This window comes from Gadus morhua, chromosome 5, assembly GCF_902167405.1.
Source record: "Gadus morhua chromosome 5, gadMor3.0, whole genome shotgun sequence".
NCBI classification, from domain to species: Eukaryota; Metazoa; Chordata; class Actinopteri; order Gadiformes; family Gadidae; genus Gadus; species Gadus morhua.
This window is the reverse complement of record NC_044052.1, coordinates 23,652,780-23,679,760: the sequence shown is the minus strand read 5'-3', so window position 1 is coordinate 23,679,760 and position 26,981 is coordinate 23,652,780. Positions and strand designations below refer to the sequence as shown.

General features: G+C 47.5%; 1 protein-coding gene across 2 annotated transcripts in view; it reads right to left on the bottom strand.

Moving 5' to 3' along the window:
* Positions 1–6,173: 6,173 nt before the first annotated feature.
* The window catches only part of snap23.1 (synaptosome associated protein 23.1), a 21,819-nt gene continuing 1,011 nt past the window's right edge, over positions 6,174–26,981 (bottom strand). For both annotated transcript variants that reach the window (XM_030355988.1, XM_030355987.1), the window contains exons 2-8: positions 19,995–20,130; positions 14,256–14,297; positions 13,130–13,178; positions 12,098–12,215; positions 9,714–9,881; positions 9,373–9,517; positions 6,174–8,323 (exon numbers count right to left, since the gene is read on the bottom strand). In XM_030355988.1, the coding sequence (XP_030211848.1) occupies positions 8,261–8,323; positions 9,373–9,517; positions 9,714–9,881; positions 12,098–12,215; positions 13,130–13,178; positions 14,256–14,297; positions 19,995–20,051 (642 nt within the window). In that variant the 5' untranslated portion in view covers positions 20,052–20,130 and the 3' untranslated portion in view covers positions 6,174–8,260. The remainder of the gene's footprint in view (positions 8,324–9,372; positions 9,518–9,713; positions 9,882–12,097; positions 12,216–13,129; positions 13,179–14,255; positions 14,298–19,994; positions 20,131–26,981) is intronic.

Here is a 26,981-nt window from a genome sequence, read left to right as displayed (position 1 = left end):
CCCTCCTCCCCCACTTTCCCTCCCTTCTCTCTCCTCTCCTCTCCTCCCCCTGATCCTCCCCCTTGCCACCCTAACCACACTGCTCCTCTTCCTCCTCCTCCTCCCCCTCCACCTTCTCCTCCCCCTCCTCCTCCTCCCCTCCTCCTCCTCCTCCACCTTCCCCCCCCCCCCCCCCCCCCCCCCCCTCCTCCCCCGCCTCCTCCTGCTCCCCCTCCCCCCCCTCCCCCCCTCCTCCCAGCTCCTGGAACAGCCTGTACTGTGTGCTGAAGCCGGGCCAGCTGTCCGTCTATAAGGACTCCAAGAGCTTCGGCCACGCGGTCACCTTCCACGGCGAGGACCCCCTGGCCCTGGACGGCGCCGGCTGGGAGCCGCTCGCCAACTACAAGAAGAAGAAGCACGTCTTCAAACTGCGGTGAGAAGGCCGCCGGGTTGGGGTCGCTTGGGGAGAGACGGACGGACGGACAGACCGCCGTGTGGACCGCAGAACGCGGCCCACGGTGGAATTTGGCAAAAACCACGAAACACAACTCCTTCTCTGTAGAGAAATCTGGAATACGATTCGTTTCTCTGATCCATGAAAAAACGACTATGAACAACTCTGACAAACTATGTGATTTGGAATATAAAAAACCTGATAAAATAAGCGACTTTGTCTGACTAACTGTATTTGTTGAACGGCTAAGAAATGTTTTGAAATGCGGAAAAACGAAATCTCTTTGTGTTCTCCAAAGAAATATGCAAACTACCTTCTGTGCGATATGACAAACGACAGGTTTTAATTTCATGATTGGACTCAACCGGTTGTTTTGTTGTTTGCCAAAGCGCCTTCAGGGAAACAGAGCATTTGTTTGGTTCTGTTCTGGGAGTAATAGGCAGCAGACGCTGCAGCTCGTTTCCTTAAGAGAAGGCGACAGCAAACACACTCGTCACATTGCGTTCGCTCCTATAGATTTAGTCGTCACCACAAGGACTTCTATTTAGACAAAGCAGCGAGGTTTGTGTTTGTCGTGAATTGACTTTGCAAACTCAGCTGAGGTTTATGCCTCTGCTTCTCGTTCAACCAACCAGAACGCCTGTAAGGCCCTTAAATACAGCCTTTAGATCCCATAGCCGTTAACCGAATAATGTCATGGAGTGATTTCAAACCGCTTTTTTCGATAGCTCACGTCTAGTTTGAGTCGTCACCTTCTCATTGGAATGGGATTGCGATTAAAGAGCGAAGACACATTGGACCTCTCTGCTGTTGCTCATAGTGCCGCCGTCATCTCACACCTCTGCTCTCTGTTCCCTCAGGCTGCGGGATGGCGGTGAATACCTCTTCCAGTGTAAAGACGAGGTGAGTCTACCACGGCAGCGGGAGAATAAAGTTTTTGTGTTGTTTTTAAAGGTTCCTTTAGTTGCCTACGATCAGCTGATATTGAGCATGAAGACACAGTTCACGATCACGTTGTCGATGAATAGCGGACCCGCTTAGACATTCAGTTCTAAATATATGTGGGAAACTAGTTTGATACTTGTGTTTGATGGTGTTTGTTGACCTCAACACTGCAATGTCAACTGAATGAATGGTACTCTTCACTTTGGATTGTATGTTTTTTTGCTTTGGAGGCAAGACTTGTATTTGCCCTTTGAGACTGTAATGGTGATTAAGTGCTATACAAATAAAATTGAATTGAACTGACTTGACTTGAACTGAACTGAACTGACTTGAATTGAACTCACTTGACTTGAACTAAACTGAACTGACTTGACTTGAACTCACTTCAACTGACTTGACCTGAACTGACTTGACTTGAACTGACTTGTTTGACCTGGGTGTGCTTGGCTCCTCCCCTTTAGGAGGAGCTCCAGCGCTGGGGTGCGGCCATGAGCCAGGCCGCCCTGGCCCAGGAAGGGGCGGAGCCGGCCGACTCCTCGGGGGCCAAGGCGCACAGCCTGCCCCCCCCGCCGCCCTCCGCCACCCCGTCCGAACCCCCCAAGAAAGACAAGAAGGCAGAGAAGAAGTTCTTCTCCAAGAAGAAGTGAGAGAGAGAGAGAGAGAGAGAGAGAGAGAGAGAGAGAGAGATGAAGATGAGGAGGAGATGCTTCCGTCGTTTCCAAGGCAACCTGGAGTCAGGAAGTTGGATCTGCAAAAATGGGACACGGCCAGAGAGTTTTATCCTTATACCGTTTATTTGTATTTATATTACCTTGTGAGGATTGAAGTAGTTTAGAGTCACGATGCTGCCTGTATTACCGCCTGTGTGTCGTTGCTAAGGTCCACCATCGTTTGGATTTTTTCTTTCTTTCTTTATCTTTTTTTTTTTACTAAACACAGATTAAAGGACTCGACTAAAGCACAGGAACGCTCAACCAAAGAACCCAGAAGAAAATAGAGAAGATTCGTACGATAACGTTAACCTTTCTAACTCCCTCTCAACATTTATAGCAAGGTTTAACGACTCCGCCCCCGGCATGTTTTGAGGTTTCTACATTTACGACGACGATGTGTTGGGCATGCACCACCCCCCCCTGGAGAGTCCCCCCCCCGGAGAGTCGTCCCCCCCCCCCACCGGGGGTCAGACGCTGCCTCATCAAATGGTTGTGAACTGTAACACTGAGGTGGGAACGTGATGTGGGGGGGGGTTATATATGCTAGTGAGACACACAGGCCCCCCACGCTGTGACGGACAGAAGGAAGCGTTGTAAACGTTCTTTAAGGGTAGTGAGCAGGGAGACAGTGCGGTACTGTACACTGAGCACAAACACTGAGTACTAGCACGCACACACGCACACACACACACACACACACACACACACACACACACACACACACACACACAGCCGTGCACTGTGACTGACGCGCTGTGAGAACTCGTCGAGATACTCGCAGTGTACATTATGAATTATATAACAGACGAATGAATAGTTCACAATCATACAACTTATAATGTAGTAGTCACATCAGAATCAGGATATTTCTGTTTAGTTAGAAGATTTGAGTACGGCTGTTATTGGCAGCCTATATTTTTTCAACTGAACCGTTGCAATATTTATTTCTGCGAACTTGAAGCATATCCAACACTTTTTGAATTAAAAACCTGAAAATTTAGAATATATCCCAACAGATGCATGAGGTCAGGTGATCTGTGTTATTTTGATGGTGCTATGGTGATCAAGAACATCTATCTGACCTGCCTTATTCGTCTTCAACCTTGGCTTGTAAATGCATGTAAAAACGATAATGTTATCATACATTGACAGGCGTCATATAATTCTTCACGTATGTTAAATATGTGCACCATATTTAGCCCCAGATGCTACCTGTGGTTAGCGCCAAATCATGTCCAGGACATTACTGGTTTGATCAGCAGAGATTAGTCGAGAACAGGAACAGCCGACAGATGAAGCAGACTTTGAGTGTTGATCCGATACACGCCGCCAAGCTAGTTAGCTTAAGTAGCTTAATTTAGCAAGAGGGAGAGAAAATAAAGGAATGTGATGTTTATATGAATGTACGGAGAAGATAATCTGTTGAAGTGGATCAGGGCATTCAAAAGAATACCAAGTGAATATAGGCCAGTATTTATCGTTATTATCTCAAGAAGTGGAACTACATAACAAGAAGGTGTGTGCTGTATATGAAGCTGGTTAATCTGTTATTTTGGTTCTGTTTTTTGACTTCAGAAGTGTCAGAAATATACTGGACCTGTGTCGTCACTGACAGCTGAGATAGGCCCTTAACACAACGACGGTGACCTCATGTGTATGGAAATATAGAGCATAGCAGTATATCTCCAGACAAAACCATGAAAAACCTCTCAAATGTCCAAGAAACAGTTTTGAGTAGTATTCATTTCATCACTTCTGCATTAACTGTGTTTATACTCAGCATTACTACTGAATGATATACTATTTTGAACATGTATTCTTGGTGGTACAAATGTCATACACCGACTACAACTATTCACACTTAAATTACGTAAAACAAACTGCAGCAACAGCGCCATCTCTGGTGAATCATAGGTCATTGCAGGGGATTATTTTCTGATTTGTACAATTGACTGCCAAGTGATGTCACTGGCCCCTTTTTCAAACAGTATAAGCAAGCCATAGTAAGCCAACAGTAAGGGCAGTAACATCATTCTACAGTTTGGGGATAAGAGCTTCCATGGGCTGGGACTGGGTTTAGCTATCAGACACTGACCCCTCACCCCCCCCCCCCCCCTCCCCCACTGCCTTGATTCATGTCCTCGCTACTCCCTGGCCCTATAGTTTAGTGGTTTTTATCTGCATTTTCTACTCTCTATGTAAAATATCCAAAATGTAGACATGAAATGTCACCTACATTTTGAGCGAATAAATTTTAAAAATATTACAAGGCCCACTATGTCTCTATTCTTTTGTGATCTTAACGCAAGAAGACGTCCATTTTGACTATTACTATTCTATTGATTAACCTTTCCTTTCTAATCGAATTGAGAATTATCTTAAAGGTGCAGTATGTTTGTTTGGCTGAGGCCATTTGATTTTCTGAAAGGCCGTTCCTGATTGGTCTCATTGCTTCCCCTCGGGGGCATGGCCAGCCCGCCTTACTCTACCGACATGCATGTTTATCGGGAGACGCTGCTATAAAGGTCCCATATTATACCACCAGGTGCTAGTGGGACTATCCATTACAAGCCGTTGGGAAAATCTGCCTCTTCCTGGATGTCCACCTAGATGTTTGATGGATAGATCGGTCTTCCAGCCTACCCAGTGGACTGTAGGAAACTTTGCTCATCTATCCGTCATACGTCTAGGTGGACACGCCCACTTGTGATGTCAGAAGAGGCAGATTTTCTCACAGCTTATCACACTCACACCTGGTGGTATAATATGGGACTTTTAAAGAGTTCCTTTCAGGATGGTTGATCGTTAGCAATCAGCTCAAAAACACATTTATGTCTTCATTAAGTGGATATTTTTCAACATTTTCAAGGTGGAGAAGGAATTGTCCAGACATACCTTATGGGTCCTGCCATGCCAAATGAGACCTGTAGAAAACTGTATTACAAATACAGGTTGCTTCACTCCCAGCTACCAACCCAAACCATCAAGGCTTGGGCCAACCAACGTAGCTGAGAATTTTTGCAGAATTGTTGCACAAAAGTTCCACCTTAACACATTTTGAGATAATTCAAAATGAGGAACAAAATCGCTGAACAATTTTACCAAATAAAAAGTTTATTAAAAGATTATTTTTAAATGGGGGTCCTTAGCTTTCGCTTATGCAGCTTAAAGCTAGAAACTGTTCTCAAGACAACAGGCCAAAACCCAGTTGACTTGTGGGTAAACTCTCCTTGCTATTAAGCAGAAGGTTCGGAGGTCAAGCCTGACAGCAGCCCGTATGAATTGACTTGGAAAGTAAAAAAGTGACCTTGGCTGGTTGCAAACTTTGTGTGTGCCAAATAAAGTGACCTCTAACCCCTGTTTTCTCCCAAAATAAACGGATTTAGCTGCTGGTTTCCAATGGATTACTGGGATTTGCTGAACCACCAAAAAAAGCATATTTCCGTATAGCACCCCAAAATATATAACACACCTGATGAACCAGACCATTTTAATTCTTTTGTCGTCAATACCTTGAATACTGTAGAAGATACGGTGCAAAAATAGGGCTGATTAAAATGAAGAATAAGAATAAGACAATGAATAACAATAGGGTTTTTCAGATTACGATAAAAATAAATAAAGTGGCGTTCTGTAACGTTTCAAAGATAAAATAATTAAGGAGACCATTCAGATCATGAATATCTGTTGACCAAATCAGAACCAAATGTGATGAATTCTTTGACTTAACATCCAATTAAGCAGGGTAAATCTGTTGGCACTAATGAATCAATGTGGTCAAACTGCCAGGATGGACAAACATTTACAAAAAAAGTAATTTACAGTAATTTCTATTTATTAAAAACTTGATTTTATTTTCTGCCTATGCGTGGTTAAAAAAAATTGTTTGAAAATGGCCTTCACTCAAATAATGACGGAGATTATATAATATGAAGAAACCGTTAAATATCAGCTTCTAGCACATCAGGATCGACGTTTGTCGATCATTATGCAACCATGAGAGACAATCTAATATATGATGCTGTACAAACCACCTTTAAGTGTTGAAACACAATCACTGTATTAATTAAAGTTCTGACAAATTGAAATTCAGATTTCCTTTTTTATTTATAAACAACCAAACTGTGGACAGATAGAGAGGCTGACAGACGGATGAACGTACAATAAAAGGCACTCTTGCTGCTACGTTTCAGATTAGTTGCCCCAGGTAACGTATAAAAAAAGGCGCCCAAAATAAGTAGATCTGTTGATGTTTTAACATCACGTACAACCTCGTCCCCAGGCTGGTCTAGTTAGATCAAAACTGACAAATGAAGCAGAGGTCTGTAACCCCAGGAAATATCCAGCACAGAACAAGACTTTGTATTCTTCACAAGCATTTAATGTTGTTCTGCCCTCAACAAAGCAAAGAGGGTTTTACCCCGCAACAAACGCGCGGACCAGAAATAACTATTGTCGCTGCTCATTAGACGCCCGGATCCTAAAAGCCCAGCAGAGAACAAACAAACAGGAACAGGTACATTTACGCGCAAAACATTTCCGTGATTTATTTATCGGTTTGTTTTGCCACAGGCTGTAATGTCCGAGTGCTTGTGCGGTCTCGAGAACTTTCCATCAGCAGATATTAACATTTTGCTCCAGCTCCGCATATAAAGTGGCTGCTTAGAAAACACAGAGAAAGGGAAGGAGATTTGGTGAGACATCGTACCACATCTTTTCCCTCCATCTCCCCAGTTTATAGCGCTACTTTACCCAGACTTCTGCTATTTTTCTTAAATTAAAAGGGTTGGGCTTTAAAATATATTGATATTGCTATATAGCCTACGACTGACAGGCCAAAGATGAACCTAGAACAGAAACAGAGGCAGCTACATCGTTCAAATGAGTAGGGCAACAGAAATAAATCACATCATTCTACCGAAAGTAGTTAACCAAATTCAATTGGGTAAACTACATTTTTACACCAGAGTTTCTAGTAAGCATTCGAGCCATGGGCATATGGTCATTACACAAAGTGTCAACCATTTTAAAGAGGTGCATTTGATAAATAGGTTTATTTGCAGGCTAGATACACAGCCCCTGGTAGAGTATGTACATCAGCATCCTATTGGGGAAAACAAAATAAACAGCTTCATGACAGACCTGGCAGAGAATTTAAAGTACAGCATTGACCTTAGCTGCCCTTGGAGCCAAAGAGAAGCATCTAGTTTGATACTCGCCTTCAGCAAGGCCACTGCTGGCAGGATCCCCGTGTTCAGTGTTGTGAAGTAAAGCCCTCCAGAGGAGGTACTGAGCCTCGTGTGGATCACAGAGCTCTCGCATACAACCAAAACCCCCAAACGCTTTCATAGATCTACAATATATAGAGGAGATTCGTGTCCCTGTAACCGAGCTGCTGATGGGTGCATTCACGCCGCCGCAAAGTGCAGCATTTAAAAAACACTTGACGGGCATGTTTGGGGATTACAAAACGGCGTAAATGACGATGCGGGGTGAGGGAAAAGTGTGCCACGAAAAAAGAAAGTCCAACTTTATTTTCAGGTCATTTCAGCTGCATTCGATTAGTTAAATAAAGCACAGGTCAGGACTAAAGCACAGGACGCGGCCACGTTAGTGACACACAGGGGGGGGGGGGGGCGTCATGTGACCCGGGGATCAACAGGGGGCAGTATACAGACGCTTACCCACACCATTAAGACACACCGTGAACTCCCACCGAGGGGACTCGTTGAGTATGGCCTCCGCTTGGCATGAACAACAACGTCAACACGTCGGAGGATGGGAGGGTGATGAGAGGGGGGGGGGGGGGGAGAGAGAGAGAGAGAGGTGGGAGAACATTCAACCGTCTGCCCCTACTGTCGCCCGTGAGGATGAGCGTGAGGCGCGGTTGGTGTGGAAGATACAAATATTAGAAAACCACCCGGACTGCAGATTAGCTTTAAGGCACGCTGAGGGAGAATGGAAAGCGCTCTTTAAAGGGGCGGCACTGACCCTGGGAGGGTTTTATACACACGTTACCAAACTTTTACCTGATCACATCAGGTCAGATCAGGTTTCCCAAATGCGTGCGTGTGTAGGCCTGTGTGTGCGTGTGTGTGTGTGTGAGAGAGAGTGTGTGGGGGGGGGGGGGTTGGTAGGAGCGGCCGGGAGCTGGTGCGATCCGGTCCGTCTAGCTGAGGAGCTTGTTGGCTCTCTGGTTGGCTTCGTCCACACGGCTTTTGGTCACCTCCGCCTACAGGAGGGGAAACACACGTCACACAAATCAACACACGTCACACGCACAACAGATCCACTTCCAGCTGGGTGGGGGGGGGCCGAGGGGTCCGGCGGACAGGGACATGGCCGGCCTCTAGCTGCTCATGGGGCCCGGGTCTGAAGCCACCAGCCGGGGCTTAGGATCAAAGAGACCCATCCGTCATCGACTGGAGGAACCGGGGGTAGAAACCCCGGAACAGTCAAATAAATAAACTACAGTTGGCCAAAGGAGGACCGGAACGAGATCACAGGTCTGAGAGGGATCTGTGTCCTGAATAGATGATGATGAACTGAATGAGGTAGACTTTGTAGAAACCATGTTTATTCAAAGTCGCCATCATTCCATTCATCATAATGACGTTAAACAGCACGGGATTCATGTTGGGACCGAATATGAGCGTGGCTGGTCAACGCGAATCCTTCAACACCAACTGTATCGGTGGGAGTGATCACGATCTGGATCAAGGGGATGATTCCTCAGGTGAGGGCGATCCTGCTTTATAACGATGTTCTCCTAGAGACCTCGGCAGAACGGTGCCCTGGGTTCAACGCCTCTATCCACCCCCCCCAACGCTCACCCTCTGCCACAGTGAGGGCTACGATCAGACGGGCACAGAGCGAGAGGCAGCCACACCAGGCCTGTACATGACAGTTACATAAGGGTGTTTAGCGGACGCTCATCCAAAGAGACTGACAATAAGTCCATTCGTCAGAAGAAGAGACAACAATATATTGCTTTAGGTGCAGCAAGGATGTAAAGATAGTTAGGATAAGACACTACACAACTAAGTAATACATACAATAAGTGCGTACATTAACTTCCTCTCTCTTTCTCTCTCAAAGCAAAAGAGATAAGAGAAGAAAGAAAGAGAGAAAGAATACGAGGAAGAAAGACAAAGAACGAGAGATAGAAAGGAGCAAAAAGAGGAAGTGAATAATAAAAGGGGAACCAAATGAAGAGCGAAACGAGAGAGGGAGGAGAGAAGGAGGATGGAGGGAGGGAGGGAGGGGCCAAACGAGAGAGACCTTGTCGGTGAGCCGGTCGATCTGTTTGTTCTGCTTGTCCAGCTCGCCTCCCATGTCCATGGCCATGGTCTTCAGGTTGCCGATGATGTCGCCCACCGCCCCCAGATTCTCCTCCATCTCGTCCTCACGGGCGTCGTTGGTGATCCTGCACACGCACATACACACGTCAAGATATGCTTTGGTATCCCCTTTGATCTGCATTTTGCGGTTGATAGTAAAATTGTGTGTGTGTGTGTGTGTGTGTGTGTGTGTGTGTGTGTGTGTGTGTGTGTGTGTGTGTGTGTGTGTGTGTGTGTGTGTGTGTGTGTGTGTGTGTGTGTGTGTGTGTGTGTGTGTCCCACCTCTTCACGTAGGGGCCCGACGGCGGGGGGGCCTGCGTCTGGGCCGCCCCGCCGTTGCGGACGCCGGACGGTTGCCGGGAGACCACGCTGCCGCGCCCGCCGCCGCCGCCCTCGCCCCCGATGCCCCAGGTGCGCTTGTAGCGCGAGTCCTTCTCGATGGACGTCACCCTGGTGGCGGGAGGGGCACACTGCACATTATCAAACGGGTCCTTCCCCCAAACACACACCTGGGAGCGCACAACGACTCGGTCATTGCATCAGTGCGCCGCCAACAACAAAGTATGCTAGCTCGCGTTGCTTGGCAACCCTTTTGCTTGTTTTGAGGAACTATATTCTTCGGCGGAAGAATGCTGCTGATCGTACGTGATGTGTGCGTTTCACCTCACGAGTTGGTCTGTTCTACAGTAAACGTCGTTAGGCAGTGTGCCTCACGACGGCTCCAAGCTGTAATTAATCACTGTGAGCCGCGGCCTCTCGTGGCTAATTGCTTAATTAACACACAGACGGGAGTGTGTCCATGTGTCTGGTGGGGGGGGAGGGAGACGGTTGTGGAACAGTGCTTCATCATCATCATCATCATCATCATCAGGCCACTACAGCTAGTATTAGAGCTACTACTAACTAATAACTAAATACAAGGATCCAAGAGTCACTAAGCACGAGTCAGGACTAGGGGTGGGACAAAATGTCGATAGTGATATATCGTCATCCTTTTCCTAGCGATACGAGAATCTATACACTGGCGCCAAATATACATATATATTTCTTTCATCATTTCAGAGGCTGTTTTATGCTTTATTTATGAAGTTAGACAGGAAATAACGCTCCAAATATCTATACTTTAATTAATAAAAGAAGGCACTCTAAAATGATTTCCCTGCTCCTCGAGGAGGAGTTCAACAGATGACTGAAGGCATCACAGGAACGGAAGTTAACTCACCAAAGACGAGCCACTGAAAAATTCTGTTTGGACCGTGAATAAAAACTGAAATCCAGCACTTAACCTTTTCACGGTTATTTTATATTCATCGTTAGACAATTATCGTGATATTGTAGTAGGATTGTCTAACAATATATTGATTATTGCAGAATCGCTGTATGGCGATATTATCGGTATGTCGGGCCATGTATCTCGTATCGTATCGTTCGCTCTGTGATTCCCACCCCTAGTCAGGACACAGGTTACACGACGGCTCGCCGTGGGATTGGCTCAAACACACGCCACCCGCTCGTCTGGCACGCGCTTGGGCCAATCCTGGAGCAGCGAGCGCCTTGAGCCACGCCCGGGGACAGGACACGGTGCTCAGCGACTCTGGGAAGGGATTAGTAGACGCCGAGGGGATCCGTTTACCTTTTGTAGTCATCATAGAAGCCTCTCCTCCATGTGCCAGCGTTTCAGGAAGAGGGTTATGTTAAGGGCGGCGTTTAAACACATCAGACCTCACACTGCCAACCTCAGAGCCAGCCGCGCTTTGGCACATTTTAAATCACATTTTCAGAAGATTCTAAAACTGTCTGGTAAGAATGAGTCACTATTTCATTAGTATTCGGTGTGTGGTTTTGACTTCAAGCAGTCCACTGTACGATAGATAAAAAGGCTTCTTCTGAATTCCTTTCTGGCTGGCAGCATCTTAAAGTAATGAACGTTTGAATAAAACAGAATGGCGGTCTAGTGAAAATAGGACAGAGAAATGTCAGAATAGTGAAGCCAACCGAATAGGATCAGAAATGTTCAGACTGAAGACACAAATATACTATGTACATATAACCACCAAGTTAAAGCCCACAATACACTGCATGGGATGAAGTGCACCATAGTTGTGAGTCAAGCGAATAAAACGTCTTACAAAATATTCTGATATACTGTCTTCAACCGTCCTTTCTAGATGATGGAGCTCCAATAGATGGGAGGGGGGGACGACAGGATTTATTTTAAGACTGAAGGACACAGACAGGACTTACATCCCTGTAAATCTAGCAGCTGGTAAACATTATGACCCCATCGGCCTCCGTGTACCAGGACTGAGGTAAACCGTGTCCCAGGGTGACAGGGCTGGGAAGGGACCCTTCTCAAGGTCACATCGCGCGCGCGCGCGCGTGCGTGCGTGCGTGTGTGTGTGTGTGTGTGTGTGTGTGTGTGTGTGTCTAGGGGGGGATGGCACACAGGCCCCCTCGTCTCCACATCAACTCGTCTGGCGCTGAGGTTAATCTAAATGCGTCGTGTCTCGGGGACAGGAACGTCCCCGGCTGTGAGCCTGTGCACGGTGGTCTACTTTGAGGACCACAACGTCCCCGGCGTTGAGCCTGGTCACTGTGGTCTACTTTGAGGACCCAGAACGTCCCCCGTTGAGCCTTTGCACTGTGGTCTACTCTGGAGGACCTACCTGTCACACGGGCACACACAGAGGCCGCAGCACTTGGAGAGGTCCTTCAGGTTCTTCTCCGCCTGCCGCATGTCCTGGTTGATCTGGTCCATGCCCTCCTCTGCACGCTTCAGTTGTTCTGCAACACACACACACACACGCACGCACACACGAGAGAGGGGGGACACTATTAGGTCAGGTGAGGACAGTGGAGATCAAATGAAGACAATCTAGTAGAAGAGAACACAAAGGAGAATAGAGACAGAGTAGATTAGAGAGAGTGAGGAGAATAGAGACAGAGAGAGGAGAACAGAGACAGAGTGAAGAGAACAGGTACAGAGAGAGGAGAACAGAGACAGAGTGAGGAGAATAGAGACAGAGAGGAGAATAGAGACAGAGAGGAGAATAGAGACAGAGAGGAGAATAGAGACAGAGAGGAGAATAGAGACAGAGAGGAGAGAATAGAGACAGAGAGGAGAATAGAGACAGAGTGAGGAGAATAGAGAGTGAGGAGAATAGAGACAGAGAGGAGAATAGAGACAGAGAGGAGAATACAGAGAGAGTGAGGAGAATAGAGACAGAGAGGAGAATACAGAGAGAGTGAGGAGAATAGAGACAGAGAGGAGAATAGAGACAGAGAGGAGAATAGAGACAGAGAGGAGAATAGAGACAGAGAGGAGAATAGAGACAGAGTGAGGAGAATAGAGACAGAGAGGAGAATAGAGAGAGTGAGGAGAATAGAGAGAGAGTGAGGAGAATAGAGACAGAGTGAGGAGAATAGAGACAGAGTGAGGAGAATAGAGTCAGAGTGAGGAGAATAGAGACAGAGAGGAGAATAGAGACAGAGAGGAGAATAGAGACAGAGAGGAGAATAGAGACAGAGAGGAGAATAGAGACAGAGAGGAGAATAGAGACAGAGTGAGGAGAATAGAGACAGAGTGAGGAGAATAGAGACAGAGAGGAGAATAGAGACAGAGTGGAGAATAGAGACAGAGTGAGGAGAATAGAGACAGAGTGAGGAACGATAGTCACGAAGGACATTGGAAGTCCTACCTCCTTGCTCGTCCAACATCACCATGGTTTTCCCACCGGTCTCCCTGGTCTGGGAACATCAGAGAACAACACACTCCCCGTCACACATCAGCAGAGATGAGGAGATGGAGGATGACACTGGGCTGGCCGCTCATTCATTCCTCTATTCCACACTATACAATCAGCTTGGATCTTTGATTGCGTCTGTTGATACATTTTTAGATTTCTATTGCATATTTCATTTCCATTATCTAGTAAATCCTTATCTTCAAGCAAGAATTTCAGGGTCCAGAGTGACGAACTCTATTCACAAGAACGTTCCAAACTATTTATAAATACGTTCGACTTTTAAATCCGCAGTGAAACGGCGAATAGTTTTATTCAACAAAGACGAGGAGAATCATGACCCCGCCATCCGGAGGATGAAGAACAAAGGCCCCCGCTGACCTCTGATGTGAGCAGTCAATGTTTGCTTTGGTCGTTTGTTCTCGGTTTTGAGTTCCATGAGGCCATCAGACACCCTCCCTCTGCCGCCCTCTCTACCCGGGGGTTTGTGTGAGGACCACGGGCACACAGAGACGCACTGCCCTGTGTTCCTGTGGTGCTCTGTTTGTAGAGCATGACGTTATTAAGACTGCCAGGGCTTTGACCGGCTCCCCTTCTCCATGGGGGTCACCCATGCTAGGAATGAACGAATGAAAGAGTACACCGGAACGTCATGATACTAGAGAAAGGATTTTAATTGATCATTCCCTTTCCGTTTTCAAATCGTCAGCTTGCTTTTACGGTGCCTGTTAGTGTTTAATTGGGTTTTATTTGCATAATTATCTTGGGTAACGCGCTGTCTGGTGTGTGGTTATCCGCTTTATAAATCAAGGTTATTATGGAGTAAATAAATGAAAGCCATTCGGACGCGTTCTTCATCCAAAGTGGGATAAAACACCGCAAGCATTCCCAGTGTCGGCCCGGTTGGCACCAAGGAACATAGCCATGGTTATCCATCAAAAATATTAAGATAGAGAAATACTACATTAAACATTTCACGAGGTCGAAGGTGTGTGCGCGCGTCCGTCAGCCTAAACCCTCCCCGTGTGTAAGAGTGTGTCATGCATGTTAGTGAATCAGGGTCGAGGGTCAAAGGTCTCACCTCCTCCGCCATCATCCGCATCCTCCGTGTGCTCTCCAGAGACTGGCGGGGGGGGGGGGGGGGGGGGGGGGAGCACAGTCACAAGTTAACATGGAGGAACCCCGAATCCAATATATATACAGTATGTATAGATCTAGATCTCACACACTCACTCTGTCTAGGACTCGATATGAATGAGTGAGCGTGTGAGATCCAGATTTGACACGCTCACTCATATGTATATCTATATCGATCCATATATATATATGTATATTAGTGCTGTCAAGCGATTCAAATATTTAATCGCGATTAATCACATTAATGTCATAGTTAACTCACGATCAATCAAGCCTATAGTGCAATTAAACAATGAACATACAAACATACTGCCTTGAAGATAGCGGTCAGGCTACTGCTTCTTTGTTTTGAGCCAAAGAATTGTATTTTATTTTTATTTTTTTTAAATAAATACAATTGCGTTAATCCCGCGACAAAAAAATGAACGCTGTTAAAATTGGTTTGCGTTAACGCCGTTAATAACGTGTTTAACTGACAGCACTAATATATATATATGATGTGATATATGAGTGAGCGTGGGAGTGAGTGATTGGCTCAAATATTAACATGAACAGAGGGACAGTTACAAATGTATTGAAAACCAGAAAAAACAACCAGTAGTCAAAAAAACCCAAAGAGCGGCCGATAAACCAACATTGAAATGTAACAGAAGCTGTCAGTATTCTGCGCAGTGAGCAGCGGTGCCGACAGCAAGCGAGGCCGAGACCTTACTCAGGCGATATTCATCTGTACTCTTCAGAATGAACACATCTATCTGCATGGCCCGCGGCTTCTGCGCTTCGGTTGTTATGAAAACCTCGCTGTCGTTCTGCATCTGATATCCCCTCAGACTGCTCTTACTACACACAGTACACCGAATCAATACGCGGCAGACATCCACCCAGAATGTCAGCTAAATCTTCCTTGTTGTTTTTTTACCCCCCTTTTTTTTCTCTCCCTCCCTCCTCTCCCTCCCTCCTCTCCTCCCTCCTCTCCTCTCCTCCCTCTCTCTCTCTCTCTCTCTCTCTCTCTCTCTCTCTCTCTCTCTCTCTCTCTCTCTCTCTCTCTCTCTCTCTCTCTCTCTCTCTCTCTCTCTCTCTCTCTCTCTCTCTCTCTCCTCTCCTCTCCTCTCTCTCTCCTCCTCCCTCCACCTCTCTCTCTCTCTCCCTCCACCTCTCTCTCTCTCTCCCTCCCTCCACCTCTCTCTCCCTCTCCCCCTCCCACTCCCCCCCCCCAGCCCGGGTCATGTGACACCAGGCGTGTCATGGCGTTCCGTCGGGTTCCATTGTGTAGCAGCTTCTCTTATCAGGTGACGACGACACCGTCTGACACACAACACAACGACAATGATCTGTCCCTGCCTGCGGTGACACAAGGACGGGCAGCCGCACGCATGGACACAGGCACGTGCACTGCAGGAGGGTAGGTGTCCACACACACACACACGGTGTGCAGAGAGAGTCACCAGACTCACACATACCAGAAGCCATACTCATACCCTTCAACCTACCATAATACAGACCCACAATGTAACACACACACACACACACACACACACACACACACACACACAGGTGTGGACAACAATGGGGCAAAGGAATGCGGTCGGATGAGCTGACTGAGGAAGACTTTTTGTCTTCTAATAATAGCCGGCTGCATTGGGGAGAGGAGGACGAGGACGAGGGAGAGGAGGAGGAGGAGGGGGAGGAGGAGGGGGAGGAGGAGGACGACGAGGACGAGGAGGAGGAGGAGGAGGACGAGGGAGGAGGAGGAGGAGGAGGACGAGGACGAGGGAGAGGAGGAGGAGGAGGAGGAGGAGGATGAGGAGGAGGAGGAGGAGGACGAGGAGGAGGAGGACGAGGGAGATAAAACGGGTGCAAAGAGGAAAGAAAGACGGCAGCGAGAGAGAGAGCGAGCGAGAGACAACGGGCGAGGACCTGGAGCCTGGGCCAACACGCCACCCGTCAGCGCCGCTAATGAAGCGCTAACAAGAGCTCCGTGGCGCCAGGGTTTCTCCGCGATATGTGTTCACTCTCAATATATTAACCCGCGCAGGCAGACAGGGAGGGGGGGGGGGGGGGGTAACCAGGCTTCGGAGGGGCTTATCCGCCGCGTGGCAGGGCCCGAGCGGCGTTAGATCACGTCTTCGCCCGCCCCTCGCCGCGGTCTAATTAAGCCCAGCAGTGCTCTTCCAGCAGATTGTCTCCCTGGAAGATTGAGGCGGGCCAAATATATATATATCCAAAGAAATTAATGAGTGAGGAACTGTGCGGGGCGGGAAACATATCAAAAGGAAGTGCTTCCCTGGGACGGTCGGGCCTCTCTCAGCATAATGCCGGGGGCGCGTTGCCGGGGGCGCGTTGCCGCGGCGCCGGGCGGAGCTGGCGGGCGGAGGGCAGACCGACGCAGCAGCCTCACCGCACGGACAACAAGGCCGCTCTCTGTCAGCGGAACGCACACGTCATGTTTCACGGGCCGCGCAGTGACACGCATCCGCTTCTCTGAAAGGGTCTCGCAGACGTCGAGCCGTGCAAACAACAGCCCTGATGTGAAGGCGTTTGGCCGACATCCCATAATACCATCCACGGCGTTACCCGACGACAGAGAGCTGTGAGGCGTTCGCTGGGAGCCCCGCGACTGTCCCCGGTACAATCAGCGTCGAGATGGAAGATCCCCAGGACGGCAGGAGGAGGAAACAGACACAGAGACACACAGACTCAGAGAGAGAGGGAGGGGGGGGGGGGGGGGGGGGGGGGGGGGGGGGGGGGGGGGGGGGGGGGGGTGAGGCAGGGGGGAGAGGGGGAGGCAGGAGGCAGGGGGGAGAGGGAAGAGGGGGGGCAGGGGGGAGAGGGGGAGGCAGGGGGGAGAGGGGGAGGCAGGAGGCAGGGGGGAGAGGGTAGAGGGGGGGGCAGGGGGGAGAGGGGGAGGCAGAGGGGGAGGCAGGAGGCAGGGGGGAGAGGGAGAGGGGGGCAGGGGGGAGAGGGGGAGGCAGGAGGCAGGGGGGAGAGGGGAGAGGGGGGGGCAGGGGGGAGAGGGGGAGGCAGGGAGGAGAGGGGGGAGAGGGGGAGGCAGGGGGGAGAGGGGAGAGGGGGGGGCAGGGGGGAGAGGGGGGCAGAGGGGAGAGGGGGAGACAGGGGGGAGGGAGGGGGCAGGAAGATGTAGCAGGTTAAAACATTGCATGTGTCAGAGGAAGAGAGAGAGACGGCCAGGTAGAGAGACACTGACAGCCATTGAGAGAGGATGGGGGGGAGAGAGAAAGAAGTTATGCTAAAAGATTGTGTGTCACAGTGGGAGAGAGAGAGAGAGGCAGACAGAAAGAGATAATTCAAACGACATCAGTAAGAGACATCCTTCATTTCCTTCCCGTAGGAGGATTAAGAAAAGCGGAAATTAGTCTGCGAAATGAGCGAGAATTAGTTAAGAAAGCAGAAAGAAGACGAAAACGGAGAGGAAGACACACGGGATTAGCACATTCATCTCACGCTTACTAAAAAAAGGGAAGGTCATATAGACAAATCTCTCCGCAAAGAGAAGAGAAAGGAGCTAATTTGTTTGATGGTCTAGAACCAGTGATGTGGTGACGTAACAGCCTAAAGGACTGATTAAACCATTATCAGGATGGTACTGAAGCCACTGGAGGGGGACTAAGGTCCGATCAGGGCTAAATCAGGCAGCGAGTGCACTAGCGCACTGCTAATAATAATAATAGGCCGTAGAGCCGCAGACCGGCACACACGTCGCTCTGGATCATTCTCTTCAGCCTCTCTCCGAAAATCCATCCATCTTAGACCTGCCCGCTTCGACACAGCGGTGGATAACAGATCGATGCACGTCCACCACGATCAACGGTATACGTCGGCACAAACAAAATCGTTGCCACTTTACATTCATATTTCACAATTTCACAAAATAGTTAACGATGACATTTCCAAGGGCGGTACAAGTTTTTTAATAAATGAACAACCTCTGCACACAGTGGAAGAGAAGTGGGGTGGGGGGGGGGGTACATTCTACCCTGTTCCGTCCTGTTGGAATTAACCTCACGTTTAGGACTAGAGTAGATCCTCATCCCTAAAGGAGTAGCTCTAAAACGAACACCGCTCAACGTAAACAACTTCAGACATCCCTCACCGGACCGATGCAACGTTTCCACAGCTTCTGCAATGTTTCTGGATGATGAGAAACATCCCGCTCCTTTGCCTGTTAGTACGAGTGTGGGGTTGGGGTGCAAACGTGTACGCATCCCATAAAGCAACACAAAATATGGTCGAAGGTTTTCAAGTCATTCACCCACAATAAAAACATGTCAGGATATATAATAGGGTCGTACAAATTAAAAGCGTGAGCGTCGCGGTTCAAAGAGCTGATGGAATCAGATCATCACACCGCTCAGATAGTTGATGGAGTTTGGAAGTCTTGGTTTGTTTGTTTCTATTAGAAAGATATTATATTCAACAGATATATTAACACTAGGGATCGACCGATACCGATTTTTTACGGCCGATACCGATACCATTTCTTTTTCATCAGCCTTAGCCGATAACCAATTCTCCGATACCGATTTTCATCAGCCTTAGCCGATAACCAATTCTCCGATACCGATTTTCTTGCGCCGATAATACCCTGGAAATCCAGAGTTCTCACGAGAGCACAATTTGAATTTGCTCAGCGAGTCTCTCTGGGAACGAGCAATATACTCGTGTATATTCTTGGCCTCCCCTGGCCCAGAACATTAAACAATCGGCCGGTACTGAAAAAAATATCGGCCGATACTGATACACGTAAAAAAAATATCGGCCGGCAGATAATATCAGCCGGTCACTAATTCACACTCTGGATAGCAGTGATTTGACGGAGTGATATAAGAGGAGGGGATCACAGGTAGAGGCCTGAAGCGCTTTAACACATTTCCACACCAGTGGACGTTCTTCTGAAGTCACCGCAGTGATACCAGTAAGACCAGAAGCCCCTCTCAAACCCTTACCCCCCCCCCCGCACTCAGAGCAACCTCTGGTTTCCATGGCAGCCACTGAGTGGGGGGAGAGCCACCATGGAAACCCTACCTCACATTTAATAAATATTACTATTAAAACACGTTTTGATTCGACAAACAGAGCCAGGCTTAATAATGCAATTAGCAAAATGACAGTGGGGACGTTGTGAATGATATCCCACCGGTGGCACGTCAGACACCGGTAACCTTGGCAACCGCGATGCAACACTAGCCTATTGAAAAGCAATCCATCATGTCCCCCCAATTCATGTAATATAACATAGTTCGGCGCCATGCGTTTCGTGATTCAATTGAATTGCTCAATGTGTGGCCCTTCAATTCAATTCAGTAAAGCCCTCAGAGCCATTCCCTGCGACAGAGCCATCGTTTGGTCAATATTTCTACACAATAGGCCAATTACAAAGTGCCCTGGCCGAAACAATAGCATAACTAAAACGCAATTAAACCAGATACGCCTCACATTACGAATGTTCCCAACGGATAGACCATTAAAACCGCCTTCTGGAAGTGTATCCCGCTGGATCTACACCAGGAAACAACAGCTAATAAACGAGTGGGCAGGACAGCTCTGGTGTGATTGTAACACACAAACTGGAGACAACATAGTTTAAAGTGACTTAACATAGACTGTGTAACAGTGATGTCTGTGTGTGTGTTCCTTGTATGTGTCTGCGTGTGCGTGTGTGTACCTCATCAGTCAGCTCGTCGGCCCTCATGGCGATCTGCTCCACAGACATGTCCGCCATGTTGCTGTCTTCTCGTCTGTAGCTGGCTGGTCCTCCTCCTCCTCCTCCTCCTGGGGCTCTGAGCTCAAGGCGCTGAGGCCTGGGACCAAGAGAGAGAGACAGAGAGAGACAGACAGAGATAGACAAAGAAAGAGACGGACAGAGAGTGAGAGACAGACAGAGACAGAGAGAGACAGACAGAATCACAGAGAGAGACAAAGAAAGAGACAGAGAGAGAGATAGAGAGAGACAGACATAATCACAGAGAGACAAAGAAAGAGACAGAGAGAGAGAGAGAGAGACAGAGAGAGAAACACAGAGAGAGACAAAGAAAGACAGAGAGAGGCATGGTTTTAGTGGAGTACTTTTCAATGTATACACACAGATTTAGATTTTTATCATACTGATATGGAGAGACAGTCAGAAAGATAGTCTTAGTTGATTAAGATTCACTGTGTACGCTTTAGATTTGTATCTCACACGCGCGCGCGCGCGCGCGCGCACGCGCGCACGCGCGCACGCACGCACGCACGCACGCACGCACGCACACACACACACACACACACACACACACACACACACACACACACACACACACACACACACACACACACACACACACACACACACACACACACACACACACACACATGTTAGTGGAGTACCTTTCACTGCAAATACGGCGCTTTCGATTTTATTGCACATATATACAGAGTGAGGCGGAGAGAGAAATATATACAGTAAGCCTAAGTTGATTTCTTTCGGGGGAGGGAGAGGGAGAGCGAGAGCGAGAGAGACAGACTGTCTAAATTTAGTATTTTCACCGTTTATATTTTCACTGTTGTGTACTCATTTTTAAATCCTGCTTTGCATCTCATTTCATGTGCTATGACCATGTGAACGCCCCTTAAGTAGCAACAAAGCCCTTTAATGTTGTGGTTAATAGACAGAGGCACAGAGAGAGAGGAGGGGGCGTGGGATTGAGGGATGGGCAGAGAGAGGAAAACAGACAATGTGAGATGTCAAAGATCAACTCACAACATCCACAACAGACTGAGCTGCCTGAAACTGTCGTTGGCACTAAAGGGTGCAGACGGAAACCAGCCTGGAAGGCGTTGCCGTGGACGATGACCAGGGATCACACTTTACCTCCACTCACGTCCAATCTGATAGAGACGAGGTGAAGACCCGTCTTACGAACTCGGTTTACTGTGGAAACCCGAGTCCTTATTAGTTAAAGCAAGGGGACCTATTATACCACCAGGTGTGAGTGATGACGTATGACGGATAGATGAGAAACGGGGTAGGATGTTAGACTGATCTATCCTGCACACACTAGGTGGACACGCTTGTGATGTCTGAAGAACTTATTGTACGCACTTATTCATAGTACTTAATTGTGTAGCAACTGCAGTAGCTGCCATCACTGCTGTACACGGGGAATGGGTTAGCCTAGCGATTGTACTTGCTCTTGGTTCTATGAACCTCTTTACTGTACTGACAGCGATATATTGTTTACTTCTTATGACAAATGTACTTATTGTAAGCCGCTTTGGATAAAAGCGTCTGCTAAGGCCCTAAATGTAAATGTAGAAGAAGTAGAGATTTTCAAAAACAGCTTGTAACGGCTAATCACACTCACACCTGGTGGTATAATATGTCACCAAAGCATTTGTTCTTTAACCAGGGTCCAAACTTGATTTTTAGAGTTCAGTTTAGTTGCCCACCCTGCCAGGGTGGACAACTCTCCCAGCCCAGCATTTGTTAGACCACCAGGTGTGAGTGTGATAAGCCATTACAAGCCGTTTTGAAAAGTGGGCGTGTCCACCTAGATGTGCGCTGGATAGATCAGTCTACCAGGCTACCCAGCGGACTGTAGCAAAGGTTGCTCATCTCTCCGTCACACATCTAGGTGGACACGCCCACTAGTGATGTCAGCAGAGGCAGCTTTTCAAAACGCCTTGTATTGCCTAATCACTCACCACAGTTGTCATAATATGGGCCAGTTTCATGCAACGCTGAGTTTCTACTCCCTGCAAAAGCTGATATCTGTCCTCCATTGCCTGGCGACGTGAACGTCGCCAGGCAATGGAGGATAGATATCCAGATATTATTTATATATTTTCTTTTTAATTATGGGATCGCTTTAGTCGTTGCTAATAAAGCGATGGCACTATTTAAACAGCGTGTGCAGTGTGGATGGGCTCCACTTCACTCCACTCCACTCCATGTTTCAGCATCACGTATTGGACCCGTCGGTCAGCGGTCCATATCAAAAAAACCCATCGGTCATTTGTGATGATCGAGTTGTTCTGGACCGGACACCAATGCAGAATATCGGATGGGCTGAACCACCCAAGATACGTTTTTTCTATGTTGACAAGAACGCTGTGTACATCCAAAACTACAACGCACACGGGAGACGACAACAACAACACAACCATGCAGCTGTGATGTCTACTGTGTAGAACAACGGAACAGCACACTACTCACCTAATGTATATTGATACGCTGATACCACCATAGTAACATATTACCGGACACCATATCACTAACAACAACGTTCACATAAATAAAACCACGAGCAGAACGGAAAATAAAATGATACCACGAACATAACATAAATCCTAGTGATAGCATAACATAAAGCTGTCGTCTTTGGTGGTGGGGGGGGGAGAACAAGATGTAGCGGGGGAATAAAAGATGCTAAATCTACTAAACTAAAACCAGGCTCTCTTCCGGCCCTGGGGGAGCCCAAACGGTGCTGATGAGGTAAACACAAATCCATTACAGTCGCCCATTCTGCAGCGTCTTTAAGATAGCCTGAGGCGCTTCTCTCTGTGGTTCACCGGGTTTAGCCACCACGACGCTACGCTCAACAATGGAGGAGCCACACACACACACACACACACACACACACACACACACACACACACACACACACACACACACACACACACACACACACACACACACACACACACACACACACACAGGTCAAGGGACGGCCGTGCCGGTGTGAGTCAAGGCTTATCGCGGTAAGACTCTTCGAGGGGATACACTGGCCCGCAGTGGGAGACGTCCCCGACCCGTAGGGCCGAACGCCGGGCCTCATTCAGCCAGCAGCCATCCAGGTTCTAAATGCTAGCTATGTGAGGGGGAACTTCATGGGGACAGAAATAGTTTAGAACCAAGATGGAAGCTTGGCGAGCAAGGCAAACTCGTCTATGATGAGTCGTCGCCAGAGGTATGCTGCTGATACGTCACTCGAGTATCCTAGATCAGGCGATGTCCACCTCTCCAAATGAATTCACTTTGTCTTTCCTGCTACGTTTTGTGGAACTTTTATGAGGGAATAGTTGAACCTGGAGGAGGCTCGCGTACATTTACCTTTTTTTTGGAGACCTATCTTCGCATGATAAGAATACCAGATGTCACTGAATTTGTGAATTTGGGCCACTTTTGAACTAAGAAACCCCTGGAGATGACCCATCGTGCACCCACAGGGTTCATTCAACACAGGAGTGAACTTTGGCACTAGGGCCACAGAGGTAATGGAACAAGCCCCCTTAAGCCTGTGGGAAAAGGAGGAAGCCTTGAGAAGACCAGGGGTCTCATTTATAAAACTGTGCGTGGGATCGTTACTAAAAATGTGCGTACGCCCAGAAGCCAAGTTTTGCGTGCGCCAAAAAATATTCGGATTTATAAAACACTGCGTACGCACACCTGTACGCAATCTTTGCTTTATAAATCACATACTGACTATAATTGTGCGCAGCTGAATCAGCTTCACGTTCCGCCCTCTACACGCCCCTTTTTAACCATAAATGGTCAATGCAAATGACCTCATGAATGCGATCTGCATATAAAACAGACTCAGATGCCGGTATTATGTCTTGTTGGAAATAATGGCAGAAGTACTGAGAAAATCAAAAAAGCGAAATTTCACGGAGGTTGAAGTGGAGACACTTGTGGGTGAGATGGAGGCCCGAAAGGTAGTTTTGTTCGGCGGTCATGGGATTGGAATCGCCAACAACAAAAAGCAGAGTGAGTGGCAACATGTTGCTGCAGCAGTGAACTCTGTCAGTAGCACGGAGCGCACAGTCCCAGAATTAAAAAAGAAGTGGTCTGACATAGAGTTACATATTTTTATGTAGCCTACCAATAAGTCGTTATGGTCCCTAAATATCCTCTCCCTCCGAATCCTGCATGGTCCGCCAGAAGTGCCATATGGTGCAGCATTACCACGGCGCTCACCTCTGTATTTATAGGGTTACGGTAATAAGACTGACGAGAACGCCTTGGATAATCAGTTTGTAATTACCCACGTAAAATGTTCTTGAACATAACCCCTTTTTAATGCCTGATTTGTCATGAAAAGCATCAAGAGTAACGGACAACGATTGTGATGAGTGTGGATTGGTTTTTCACACTTGGGATTTAATTGACATTTGATCATGTGTTTACAGTGTCACATAAAAATATTATGTTATTGACACATGTTGGACCGATGCTTTATTCCATGCAGTCGCGCCGTCAGTGGGCAGTATGGAGTGACGGGATTAAATATAGAGAATTTCTTTTTATTTCTATTCTAAGGAGATATTTCTGGAGTTATAACTGAGAAATAACGCAGTGGACTTAAATTATTCTGATTAGGATTTAACGCATGATACGGGTTGAAATTAAATTGATGAAGGGCGATGATAAAACATAATCGTTCTTCTCACTCTGCAATTCTTCGGTCTGACTTCAGTTCACCACCACACCGTCTGTGTCGCCAATTCTCCTTTTCCTCCAAACCATGCGTACGCATGGGTCAGAGTTTGCTTAGGGCTGCGCACATTTTCCCGTCAAGTTGGTTTTTTATAGATCACAACCTTGGCGTGAAAAGTCACGTACGCAACTTTCAGCCCCGTTTTGTGCGTACGCAACGGTTATAAATGAGACCCCAGGGCATGGCAAATGGGCATAGTTGTCACATGAATAAAAGGGTCACAGGATGTAAAACTGGATTGCATGTTTAAAAATTAGCATCAATTATAATCAGGATAAATATTGTCAGCAAAATTACATTTGCCATTTGACAAACAAGGTTATCGCCATCGGGGATAATTTATTTCCAGAATGCATTTCTATTGGCACTGCTTTAACCGCATGCAGATTAATGATGTTGCTCAACAGAACGTTTTTGCAGATGACACGGAAGTGCACCTAATATCTGAACAGCATTACAGTCAACTCTCAAATGTCATGAAAGATTGGATATGTAAAACCGCGCTCAGACGGATGCAAAACAAGTTTACACAAAAGTCGGACCTGGCCAGGGAAAGGGCAATTAAAGCCCAAAGACGATAATAATAATACTACTAAAAGGTTAAACCCTATAGCTTTCTGTTGTTGACATGGGTCATGGTCCAGTAAGGACTTTTACAAGGCTATCCTTCCTGGAGTGAATGCTGAGGAGGGAGAAAAAAACAACATATTCAGCTTAATGCCGAATCCCTCAAAGAAATAAAGCTCTCTTGAGAACCAGGCCCCAGACAGATTGTGTAGCAAGGGGCAACATGAGATGAATATGGACACGACACCATCTGTACCACAGGAATGCTTGGTTGTGGACAGGGACAGTTGAGCTATCCTAACCTTCAGAATGGGATTTATCACTATATTCAGGCTTACTTTGGGCGTTAGTTATTGCCCTTTCATTTGTTTTATTATTCCCTCCCAATGAACAGTGTTTGTACGTTTGTGCTTTAGATAAGTCCTGCGCACAAGTCGGCAGAGAGCTTTATTGTGCACATAATAAGTCAAATATATAAAATCATATACATACATACTTTATGATGCATCGTTACAACAACATGCCCTTCTGAACACAGGCTGTCCGACATTCATCCAGGATATGCATACGGCACATTCTGCTGCTTCACATCCTCCTGGCTTTAAGTGACACTTTCCTGTTTTTCACAGGACTGCCCTGAAGTTAAGATGAGGTCACCCCCCCCTCCTTGTCCCGTCAGGTCCATACCTGCCCTAACTGACCCCCCCCCGCCCTAACTGACCTTCCCAACTGAGGAACGGTTGGCGGTTGGCCGACGGTTCTGAGATTTAAAGCCGTTGACGGTGCAATTTTATTGGCTCTCGTTTCAGATTGACCGCCCCTCTTCCTATCACTGATCAGTGGCCTTGGAAAAGCTGCTGAGGTGAGCGCACACACACACACACACACAGTCCGTAGTCCGGTGCAATCAACCAGACAACGGTCTGACTGTGTGAGTGTGTGTCGGTGTGTCTGTGTGTGTGTGTGTGTCCCATAAACAACATAATCAGCATTAGAGCCAAGGGATGACAATAGGATAGCGACAGAATAATTAGACGCTGTGCCAAAATAACTGGCACTTAAAGTTATATTGACTAAGCACGATAGTCTATCTGTTGTTAGGGTGTCCCGGTTTCAGCCAAAAGGTTCTGGCTCTGAGCCCCAATGTCTGCAGAGAACCGGTAGGCATCTCTGGGCAAGACGATGCTTACTACGTGCTCTTAAAGGTCCCATGACATGAAAATCTCACTTTGAGGTTTTCTAACATAAATATGAGTTCCCCTAGCCTGCCTATGGTCCCCCAGTGGCTAAAACTTGTGTTTGGTGTAAAACGAGCACTAGCTGTTCTGCTCGCCTTTGAAAAAACGGAGGCTCAAGCGCGCTGATTTGGAATGTCTGTATTCATGACGTCATCAGGAATCTCAGCTCCTCCCCTTACTCTGCCTGGCCCGCCCAGAGACGTTGGCCCGCCAATGAGACTCGACCGTGCGAGCGCCACATGTGTGTGTGTGTGAATACACACACATGCACCACGGCTGAATTTCGGATACTGTGTTAGTCTTTGAATACTGTGTTAGTTGCCCACTAATACCTATATTAAAGAATACATAAAATAGCATGTCATGGGA